General features: G+C 41.2%; 2 protein-coding genes across 3 annotated transcripts; one reads left to right on the top strand and one right to left on the bottom strand.

Moving 5' to 3' along the window:
- Nucleotides 1–6,069: 6,069 nt before the first annotated feature.
- LOC124305054 (uncharacterized) lies at nt 6,070–7,890 on the bottom strand. 2 transcript variants are annotated; one of them, XM_046764027.1, is made up of 3 exons: nt 6,972–7,890; nt 6,635–6,875; nt 6,070–6,245 (listed from the first exon to the last, which is right to left on the bottom strand). In XM_046764027.1, the coding sequence occupies exons 1-3, from the start codon at nt 7,053–7,055 to the stop codon at nt 6,148–6,150; spliced, it is 423 nt and encodes a 140-aa protein (XP_046619983.1). In that variant the 5' UTR covers nt 7,056–7,890; the 3' UTR covers nt 6,070–6,147. The 2 variants fall into 2 exon arrangements, with proteins under 2 accessions (XP_046619983.1, XP_046619984.1); XM_046764028.1 differs by having other exon boundaries at nt 7,747–7,890.
- Nucleotides 7,891–8,145: 255 nt separating this feature from the next.
- On the top strand, nt 8,146–11,181 carry LOC124305047 (adenosylhomocysteinase). The gene is made up of 7 exons (XM_046764013.1): nt 8,146–8,333; nt 8,761–8,951; nt 9,560–9,901; nt 9,976–10,191; nt 10,311–10,537; nt 10,618–10,783; nt 10,922–11,181. The coding sequence occupies exons 1-7, from the start codon at nt 8,306–8,308 to the stop codon at nt 11,051–11,053; spliced, it is 1,302 nt and encodes a 433-aa protein (XP_046619969.1). The 5' UTR covers nt 8,146–8,305; the 3' UTR covers nt 11,054–11,181.
- The last annotated feature ends 10 nt before the right edge of the window (nt 11,182–11,191 follow it).

Raw genomic sequence — 11,191 nt, 5'->3', positions numbered from 1 at the left:
TTGCATTTTCACTTTTGATTTTAAAATTTTGGGTATCTGATTTTAAGGAGTCCGCTGTTTCACCTATTTCTTCCAGGATTTGCGGTGGAATTCTCAGTCTTACTTCCGAGTCTGACGTATTAATTGCATAAAGGTACGCTTTATCATCTCGGTTTGTCACTAACGCGTTCCCTATGTAGACGTTGTCACCTGCGTCTATCAGAGGTACGTACCCTTCGGTTAACTCAGTTTTTTCGAGATTGATACGGATGCCAAGCCGTGTCCTCGATGGAATTACGATAACATCTTCCGGATTTTCGACCTTTTCCTTTCCTTTAAGAGGTTCGGAAATTTCCGCCGTTAAATCGGATTTTGTATAACCGACACACCCATTAGATTCTACATCCAGGAGCGGTAAAACCTCGGTGCCTAGTTCGGTCTCCGCGAGTTTGTCGCAGTTGCCAGTCTGCGCTCTATACGGAGTCGTTTTTTCCTGCTGGTTTAGGAATGGGATTTGTACGTTACCGAATTCTAATGTGCCTTTATCAAAATTTATCTGAGCTCGATTTTCATTGAAGAACTGGGATCCTATTATTCCGTCCTGTGGGATTGGTAAATTTTCCGGAACTATATGGAATTGAGCTTCGGTTCCTATTACGTTTATGGGAACTTCCCCCATAGTTTCTATGCACGCGGGGACTATTCCGCTAAGATTAAATTTCTTTTGTTCGTTTATTTCAATTTCTGACCTTACACAGTTATTTTTTATAATGTTCAAGTCGGAGCCTGTATCCAACATGAAAGTACTCGGATTTTGTAACTCGCTCGCTTCTAATTTGATCGTAGGGATTGTACTCTCTGGATTTATGATCGTATTGATTGATTTGTCATCGGAATTTTGAGGCGGATCTATAATTATTTGTTCCATATCGCTTGTAGCCAACGTCACTAGTTTTCTATCGGTATGCCCTGTATAATAGATAAGGTGCGGTTGGGTATTTTGAGAGCCTCCGAGGTCGCACCGTCGTTCGGCAGGCTCTCCCCGTTTCCCGAAAATGAGACTCGATTTTCTCGCGGTATTTGACTTGATCTATCATTTCGCTGTTTAATTGGACATTCGCTGATTGAGTGACCGTAATTTCTGCAATATCGGCAGTGTTCGCGTGGTTGATCTGTCGGGTATTCGTCAGGTCGGTTCGAGTTGTAGGGCTGATAATTTGTTTGCGGAGTATAACGCGTTTGTCTAAACATTTGATTATCGTCGTACTGATTTGGACGCTGGTTTCCCTGTCTGAAATTTGGTTGTGACCTCTGTGGGCTGGGGTCCCTTGGATAAGTTCTTCCGCGGTACGAGTTATTGCTGGGATAAATGTTTCCGCGGTATTGATTGTTCCCTTGATAGCGATTTTCGCGATACTGATTATTTCTAGGATAACCTTGTTGATTAGGGGAGATCGACCTTCGATTACTGTAATTGTCTTGGTTACTGAAATTCGGAAGTCCCTGTTGCCGATTGGGACGATTTTCTCTTGAATCGTAACCGGGTTGCGGTTGGTAATTTATTTGACGATTTTGATATTTCGGAAATTGATTTCTAGAGTTAGTATTATTTTGAAGTTGGTAGGTGTTCGAGTTACGTCGGGGATCCGAATAAGTATCTCTCGAATTATAATTATTCCGATAGTCTGCTCGATTACCTTGGATGACATAAGTTTGATTCCGAGGTTTACGGTGGTCGTAATAGCTTTTATCTGAATTGTATTGGCAATCGTATTTATCGTGGTCGTTTGCTCCACATACAACGCAATTATATGGTTGGAACATCGCGTAATTTATTGTAGCGTCCTGAATTGTGCTAGGTTGATCTCCTCGTCTAAGTTGGATTTTAATTTTCTCCTGTTTTTCTATTTTCATTGCCGCGTCGACCAGTTCTTTCAGAGTACCGGGTATTGTGGGGATTTTTCCGTCGATTTCAGGTCTTAATCCGCGCAGAAAGGCGGCTTTGCCGTCCGCTTCGGTATTTCGCGTAAAAATTTCGAAATCGTCCGTACGTTGTTCTTGCAAGAATGCCTGTCTTATGTTTTCCATCGCTTCGCGTACCCTTGAGGCGTACGTCACGACGTCTTCATTCTGTCTTTGGAAAATTTTCCCTAGTTCACCCTGACACAGATTAACGGATTTGGCTGGTCCATAAAGCTCATTTATTCGCGCGGTTAATTCGTCTATGGTGTCGAACCGTTCGTTCTCGATCACACGTCGAGCTACTCCCTTGATTTTATTACGTATTATTCGCGCGAGGCTTAATTCAACTTGAGGCGGGACCATTTCGCGTGCATCCTTGCATCCCTGCACAAAACTTCTAACCTGGGACGGATTGCCGTCAAACACCGGGACTGCCTCTAAGGCATCCTTAATTGAGATATAATGATAAGTCGGTGCGGGTAAGGCGGTTGCGCCTGTACTTGCAACGGGTTCGCTCACCATTTTAAATTCCTGAGGAATCTTAATATGTGTTTGGGATTGGTTTTCCGAATCAGGCGTTTGAATAAGTATTTGAGTGGGTTTTTCTGTTTTTCTCGAGTTCTCCGGAGAATTTTTATTCGTTGAATTAGAGTTTTGGCTGGAGATTTGCGACTGTTCAGGAGTTAGTCCTGAGGTTCCCGACGCGTTCGTCTCCACTAAATTTTCTAATTGTCCTTCGAATAATCGGGTGCCCTGCGTACTAACTTGTGATCTGAGTCGTCGGTCTGAAGGCGGACTATGTACTACGGCCGTGCGTTTTTTATCGGTAGGAGGGTCTTCCTTTCCCATTTAATGTTGGGATTGCACAATCTTTTGTTAATAAGGTTTATTTTAAATTTTAGATCCCGTGTCGGAGAAAAGGGAGGTAGTAATCGTTGGAGGTTTGAACGGGAGGTATTTAGAAAGAATTTTCGCCTTTTTCCTAATCTTTGCGTCTTCTTCGCTAATCGTTCTGGGTCGCGTTGGGGGCTCGAACAGCTTATTTCTTTCTTTTATTCGTTCTTCTGTATCTCCCTCGTAATAGCAAATATGTTCAGAAGTTCCGATGGTGTGGTTAGAATTCTGTGGTTTATTGAGATAAGGCTCCTTTACAGAGTCTGGGATTTCGTGCGGATCGCTTAATATAATCGGCTGAGTATATTGTTCCCAAAGCTTCGCTATGGTTCCGCGTTTTCCTCCGTTTATTTCGTTCGATTTCGGGAGCATTCGTTATGAGAACAAAGGGTATTTGTCAGAGATTTCGATCAAAGGTTGAAAACTTGGTTCGACAGGGTATTTCGATGAAAACGAGGGATCTCGGTGATACAAGGTCCCAGTAGTTGCGATATTGAAGAAATATTTGAATGGGAAATTTCCAGAGCGGATGGAAAAATTCTTGATTGACTCATTGATTTTTAGGATTTTGGCGAGTTAACGGGTATTAAAATTCGAGTTTGTTTAGTCATTTTATTAAATCGAGCGAGATTAGGATGAGAGTTAACGGGTATTAAAATTCGGGTTTATTTAGTCATTTTATTAAATCGAGCGAGATTAGGGTGATTTTCGGCTCGTGTCGGTAGCGCGCAAAAATTCCGCCGTCCGTCGGTCGCTACTCGCGTCACAAAAAGTTTTTCGCGATTATAACGTTTGGTTTCCCGGCCGATGCACCAGAAAATTTTTATATGATATGTGACGTCGGAACGGTACCTAGTGGAAATCTCCAGATGTTAGACACCGGAAACATTCACACGCAGCTACAGCCAGACTCACATCAGTAGTTTGGGTCACCAATTACCGATTAAGTATTGAAATACACCGGACAACGGGCATTCTGTCGCTCTAGTCGAACGAACCGAAGAGGGAGAAATTGTTGGATAAAAAGATTTAATTTGGCTTACCTTTTTGAGAATATTCTGGATGCGATGACTTGTAGATTGGTGAGAGGTTTTAGCGGAATAACTGACTTTAATATTTTTGGATATTTTGACTAAGTTTGGTTTATTTTATAAGTTTTGATATTTAAAAGTCACAAACGCAGAGTTACACAGTGTAAGATCTTAAACTTAGTATGACAAAATGGATTTTAAGTTCGCTGAACTTTTGGGCAGAGTAACGTTGTATGAAAGTTTTAATGCAAAAGGCTAAAGGATTTTACCGCGAGACTGTACCGGAACTAGATGACGAATCTGGAGGTAGAAACACAAGAGAGCGATCGAGTGATCGGTCGCCCTTTTTATAGGGGTCGATCGTTGCGCAGAACGATCCCCCTCTCTAGTTTTTGGTCACCTTTGCGCACCTCCCCTCTTTTTCTAGGAATTTCTAATTAGGTCACGACATCCTCGCGCATACACGCCCGTTATCTTAGTTCTTTAGCTATTACTATATCGTAGGTTTTTACGTATGGTGTATCGCTGTTTGGTGCGGTGGTGTAGGTGCGTGGACTTGGTTCCGTAGTTCTCCGAACTGCGTGGGCTTTTCGTTGTGGCGCCAGCCCCCTTTGTGGCGCCAGCCCCTTTTGTGGCGCCAGCCCCCTTTCTGGCGCCCCTCAGCCACTTAACTTCTTCCTGCCTACCTCTTAATGTTTTTGCTATCTTGTTCGTTACAAAGCCCATATTTCATTCTGGTTACCTGTCGTTTGTTAGTTTTACAGCTATATCTATATAGAATTACATATGTATTATAGTCGACTACTGTCGTTGTTAACCTGGAGTACAATAGCTATTGTTTATGAACATAGTTTGTTATTTGTTTAACATTATTAGAATCGCGCTGCTGCGAATATCCTTAGTTGTTTGTGTTATAATTATCTTAACAGATTTAGAGTATTTAGTAGTTTGATGATTCATAGCTTTAGAGCAGGTTTACATGTGTGCTTTTGTATATGATTCCCTTCTGTAGTTGTTCATTCTTATATTGATATGAATCGGCTTGGAAGCTTCTAGAACGTTTTCGTTTCGTCGGTAAGTTTCCTAATGTATTCTCTAGGTAAGGCTCTGTATGGTTCCACATTGGAGATCTGCATTGCCTTCAAAACGTAGCGCGTGTTGCCTACAATACGGCGTTGCGGAATAAGGTATAGTTCATGCTGGGTAATTAGCATTCACGGTTTGATGGTTTTGCAGTCTCTGGTTTTGTGGGTTATTGCAGCAGTGCTATCTTTACATTATATTGGTTATGCGTTTATCTATGGTTTTACAGTCTTCTATACTCCAGGCTATATAGTGAAGCGTATATTGCTTATAGTATAGCTCTCAGCTCCAAATGCACAAATGGCATTGTTGAGTGCTATATAATAATTGGGTATAATTGTGTTAGTTAATTATAGTGTTAATATGATATATAATAACGCATAATAGTATTATAGTTCTCTGTAGTACGAAGATCTCGTAACATGGTTTTTAAGCCTCGGCTAGTAAATTTCATAGTTATTTCCATCTAGGGATATTCCAAATAGTTAGACAGTTGTTTTAATTTCTTATGGTTACAAGATTCTCGTATTTCGAGTTTGGTTAGTTGATAAAAGTAACATGCAGTAATAATAGTCGATAAAACATACGGTCGTTCCGGTCGGATGTTACACCACGTTGACGTAATGTATTAAGCCTGGATGGCGGTCCTTGCAAATCTCTGATCATGGAGCTTCTACGATTCACGTATACACGACCGTGCTTTGATTTAACCCATTTTTTAAAACAAAATCCGTTGCAAGGTCCGTTGACCGAACTGTGAAAATGGCTCCACCGATAAAGAAGCTATCGGATCGCTAACGCAGCTTCTTGGCACCAGGCCTACCTACCCGCAAAGTATTGGTCAAGAAAATTTGCCCAGGGATAACCGTCTCTAAATTCTTCAGTCAACGACAAAATGTTTGGCATCGCATCCCAAAAAATCTTGGGAAGTAAATTATCTGGTAAACTCATATAATAATGTTTGGGGATTAGGTGAAACAAAATTGCACCACGCACATGATCTACACGGCTACGTCTACATGAAGCGTTGATTGAAATACCTTCAGTCAACGCACAAAGATAGCTTACTGATTTTGATTTGCTTATTATTATACATATTTTGCAGAATTATTGATTTACATTGGTATTTGCTGGAATATCATGGGCGCGAGTCCGCTGTAGTCGGGAAAATAATTATACGTCCCTCCTCGCAGCAAGATCACTTTGGCGTTTTGTTTCCGTCGTCAGTTGTCACGTTCAGCGCCGCGATTTCAGCTTCTGCGAGCTTGACTATGCGGGTTAATCGCGCACGGTTCTCTAAGCAAAGTAATAATGATGTTACCATATGATAGTTACAAGTAGAAATCGCGTGACCAAAAAAGGTAAGAAACTTGCTGTCGCATATGAAATGAATTCGCGTAAAAAATAGGTCAACATCGTTTATTACCATTATCATTGAATTCTACACTTCAATTAACTTTGAAACTTTGTACACTTGATTAATTTGTCTATTCGTTCAAGTTCGACTGGTTTCATTAGGACCGAGAGAGGCTGGGGTTATTCGTTATCGTTATCCGACGCCGCGGGATCATCAAGGAAAAGTAATTCCAACGCAGCCAATTCGGCTAGATGATTTATGTATGTAAATAAATAATATTTGACACTGCGCTCAACGATTGCGCAAATTTATTGCACGATTACACTACCTTTCGCTGCGATTGCTTTTTCCTGAGCCAGCCGCTTCTGACGGTGTTCATTCGCTATCTTGGCTTGTGTCTGGAGGGGCTCCTCAATCAATTTAAGTTTCTTCAGTTTATCGGCACCATGAAATATCCCGGCGATCAGACATACCCATCTAAAAAACTGGTAAATATTTCTTGCATCTGATCGTTGCGACGTAGATATGTTACAATTACTATTGTGAATTCTGATAGACGTAGTATACAGCTGTAAAAGGAGTACATTGAATCGTACAAATCACCGGCAATAAAATTACACGGTACGAGTCGTGAATGTTTTAATAACTTATTTTATATGTTACACCTTGATTCCCGGATGAACCTCACATGGAGGAGGCAGACCTGCCGATACCCTCTTTACCCCATAATGTAACGTTTGCCTATTCATCCTGATCAGTCAGATAGCAGTAAATTCTTGAATATATTCCGGTGCAATTTTTTTCATGTTGACATGAACTGCGGCAACAGTTATAAAATCGGTTCGAGATAGACCAATTGTTCAAGCCATCCTCGTAGTGCAAGCGCCTAATTTCAAGCTATTCTACATATTCAGTATGTGGTGTGACACAAAAATCGAATGGTAACTTATCGAGCTCAACGATTATACCAGATCCAATACCACTGAACTATACTCAAGTTTAGAGTGTCTAAACTCAAGTTCAGTGATCAGTACGCGATCTGTAGCGTAGTGGTGGTATGGCTCACTGACACCTCTGATTCTTTTTCATGTGTTAGAAAAAACAGTGCATCTACTATTGTTCATAGACTTGAAGAGATGGACTGCACGGTCTGTGAACGGAGCTGAAGCCGTAATTAATAAGAAAGAGTAGTAGCTGGAGTCGGACCTCTCATTCTAATCGGTGACTTCGTCAAGTACACTTCCCCGCTTGTCTTATTGCGTTCCTCCCCTGATGCCTGGTTCCCCACTCCTTCGGTCGTGCAACAGAGAGGTCCAGCTCTATCTGTTTTCTCTCTTTTTAATTATGTCTTCAGTTCGGTGTACTGACCGCGCACTGCGCGGTCTATCTCTATAAGCTATGCTATTATCGACCGAACATCACAGCAACGTCTTCGCTTACGTTGCGAATTTTGAAAAAGTATCGATGAACGTTTAATGGGCGGGATATATAATGACCCGTTATAATCATCGGTTCTTATTGTTCTAGACTGTCACATTTATTCTGGTTATATGTTTGAATAGGTTAACAACGATAAAAACAGAACATTATAACGGACCGTTATATAATACGGCCGTTAAACGTTTAATTCAGGAAACTAGTCTCGCGAGCTGCGATCACTGTCGACATACAGGCTCGAAACGACGGTGGTGGGAGTAGGCCATAGACTTGTAGGGTCCACGAGATCGACTCTATCTTCATACCCAGTACTTATCGCCTTATACTTCTATGATGCGGGTTGCAAGCCACCCACCGAAGTCTGATAACCAGTAGAATTCCACAGTCTACCACCGTCTGCACAGTCGTCTGCGCGTAGGGCTTGCGCTCCTTTGGACATACAATCATACAAAGTGTTTGATAGTCCGGCGGGTTTCGTGCTCGCAGAAATACTTAAAAACATTTACTTATCAAGCTAATTTTTTATTTCTATTGTAAAAATACACCCAAAATATCTGTAAGAATGGCGACAAAACCATTGTACAAAGTTGGTAAGTTTAATCACATTGAAGACAATATCTACGTATGTACATACATACACACTCATAACTTGTGAATTAAGAATTGCTAGCCTAGAATGATAACAAAATAAGAACGCCGTGTTCACCATAAATTCTGATAAACTTGTACCCTCTTGTTTCATTATCTATTTGTTACGCGACACTTATTCTGTCAATATTCCGGCTTTGCCAATATTATGCGTAAACCATTATTTCACCGAGACCTAGGTTAGTTGCGCTGCACGTGGGCCGGCTGATTAGAAGCCGGTTAAAGATAGCGAGCGGCTCTCGTAACACGAAATTGAGAAAATTGTATAACGGCCGAGCTGTAGTTAAGGCCACCTTGGCACTATTTCCCATATAAATTATACCATAGCTATGTAATTGGAGTCTTTATTGTTTGTTCACGCATTTACAGCGGATATTTCGCTGGCGGAATGGGGAAGGAAGGAGATAATGCTAGCCGAAAATGAAATGCCTGGACTCATGGCCATCCGCCGTAAATACGGACCATCCAAGGTGCTCAAAGGTGCGAGGATTGCCGGATGCCTTCATATGACTGTACAAACAGCAGTGCTAATCGAAACACTGACTGAGCTTGGCGCAGAGGTAGAGTATAGTTTCTCAATTCACTATTCTGAATCCTTGATTACAAGAATTCGCTATTTGCGTTACTTCTTAACTCTACAGAAAGCTTCAATTATATTTATCTATGCTGCGTGAGGGAGGTTTAAATTTCTGGAAACCACATGCAGTTGCTGAGTTTTTATACCATGACTCAAAAGATCCATACACAAACATTGACAATGGCATAGAAAAGAATTGTACATTTCAATATGTTGGACAAAGAATAAAAGAAAGAAATTATGTAAATTATAGAAAGAATATACCTTCTCTTCCAGATAAAAGCCTTCGTGATCTAATCTGAATTTTAAAATAATCTATTTTAAACAAACAATGATTTATTATGCCAATGATTCGTTATCTGTGTATCCATGACCCCAGGCAGTTGAATACGACTTGGCTTGCTCAATAGTAAGATAAATGGTAATTTGTTACACCAGAGCTCAAGGAGTTTCTAACTCATGCATCCGAGGTTATTCGCTCGTCAAATGATTTTACTAATCTTACATCACGACTGATTCGGTTGTGATAACTTCTTTTTCTTTATGCAACTTGACAACCTCTTACTTATTATCCTTACTTCGTGATTTCAGGTACAATGGTCCTCGTGCAACATTTTCAGCACACAGGATCATGCAGCAGCAGCTATAGCAAAGACTGGCGTGCCAGTTTATGCATGGAAAGGTGAAACGGATGAAGAATACATGTGGTGTATAGAACAAACCCTGGTATTCAAAGATGGAAAGCCTTTGAATCTGATCCTAGACGATGGAGGAGATCTGACCAATCTCGTGCACACCAAGTTCCCTGAATATCTGAAAGACTGCCTTGGCATCTCGGAAGAAACGACAACTGGTGTTCACAATCTTTACCGCATGCTTAAAGACGGAAAACTCAAAGTACCTGCGATAAATGTCAACGACTCTGTTACAAAGGTACGGAAAACAGAAGACAATTAAAACGTGTTTAACGTAGCGCGGTAGCAATCACGATCGATGTTTCTTCACAGAGTAAATTCGACAACTTGTACGGATGCAGGGAGTCTCTAATCGATGGAATCAAGAGAGCAACCGATGTTATGTTGGCTGGAAAAGTGTGCGTAGTTGCAGGTTATGGTGACGTTGGTAAGGGGTGCGCACAAAGTTTACGAGCTCTTGGAGGTCGAGTTATAATAACAGAAATTGATCCCATCAATGCCTTACAAGCGGCAATGGAAGGCTATGAGGTGAATATGGAAATTTTGGATTTGGCGTCTTTGGATTTCTCGATTAAATAACCAGAGTTTTGTCTTGTTGGGTAATCAGATGAGCGATACAATTTGTTTATTAATTTCTTTTATTGCAGGTCACAACTATGAATGAAGCTTCGAAAAAGGGACAGATATATGTGACTACAACCGGATGCAAAGATATCATTCTAGGAGAACACTTTTTGAATATGCCCGAAGATGCTATTGTTTGCAATATTGGGCATTTCGATTGCGAGATCCAGGTCGCTTGGCTGGAAAAAAACGCGAAATCAAAAGTAAACATCAAGCCCCAGGTCGATCGTTACGAACTGAGCACTGGCAGGTTCGTTTTGCCCAATTAAGAAACAAAAATCATCTCTGATTTGAGTAGCAAATCAATATTCTATAGCAAAATATTTTTAGGCATGTCATTCTCCTTGCGGAGGGTCGACTAGTCAATTTGGGTTGCGCGACAGGGCATTCGAGTTTCGTAATGAGTACCTCATTCACAAATCAAGTCCTAGCCCAGATAGAGCTCTGGACAAAGTCTACCTCGTATCCAATCGGTGTCCACATGTTGCCAAAGAAAGTGAGTGAAAAAATGCTACGGTTACGGTTTTTTCTTCTGCTTCAACGTTTTCAATCATTGTTTATATCGTCATTGTCATCAATCACGGCATACCGTTGACGATGAAAGTTACCTATATCCCGTTTTTCCTACCAACAGCTCGACGAAGAAGTCGCCGCCCTGCATCTCGACCACCTGGGCGTGAAGTTGACTAAACTCACTACCGACCAGTCCAAGTATCTCGACATTCCCGTCGATGGCCCATACAAATCCGACCATTACAGATACTGAAGCGCGAAGGGATGAGAAAGAAGAAAACGGCGAGTCGGAAGATGAAAAGTGCGGATTTTGATCTGAAACAAACTATAGGAGTGTCTTGGATTGACTGAGGGCGACTAAATAAACGAGCGATTCAAATATTTTTCGTCT

The sequence above is a fragment of the Neodiprion virginianus genome, chromosome 5 (genome assembly GCF_021901495.1).
Source record: "Neodiprion virginianus isolate iyNeoVirg1 chromosome 5, iyNeoVirg1.1, whole genome shotgun sequence".
NCBI lineage: Eukaryota > Metazoa > Arthropoda > Insecta > Hymenoptera > Diprionidae > Neodiprion > Neodiprion virginianus.
The sequence above is the reverse complement of the archived record's forward strand: the minus strand, read 5'-3'. Positions and strand labels throughout refer to the sequence as shown.

Coding starts and splice junctions, on each gene's coding strand:
- LOC124305047 (XM_046764013.1), top strand. CDS start 8,306: ATGGCGACAAAACCATTGTACAAAGTTG. Junction 8,952..9,559: donor TGACTGAGCTTGGCGCAGAG/GTAGAGTATAGT, acceptor TCGTGATTTCAG/GTACAATGGTCCTCGTGCAA. Junction 9,902..9,975: donor TCAACGACTCTGTTACAAAG/GTACGGAAAACA, acceptor GTTTCTTCACAG/AGTAAATTCGACAACTTGTA.
- LOC124305054 (XM_046764027.1), bottom strand. CDS start 7,055: ATGAATAGGCAAACGTTACATTATGGGGTAAAGAGGGTATCGGCAGGT. Junction 6,876..6,971: donor AGGTTCATCCGGGAATCAAG/GTGTAACATATA, acceptor CTCCTTTTACAG/CTGTATACTACGTCTATCAG. Junction 6,246..6,634: donor AAAAGCAATCGCAGCGAAAG/GTAGTGTAATCG, acceptor TACTTTGCTTAG/AGAACCGTGCGCGATTAACC.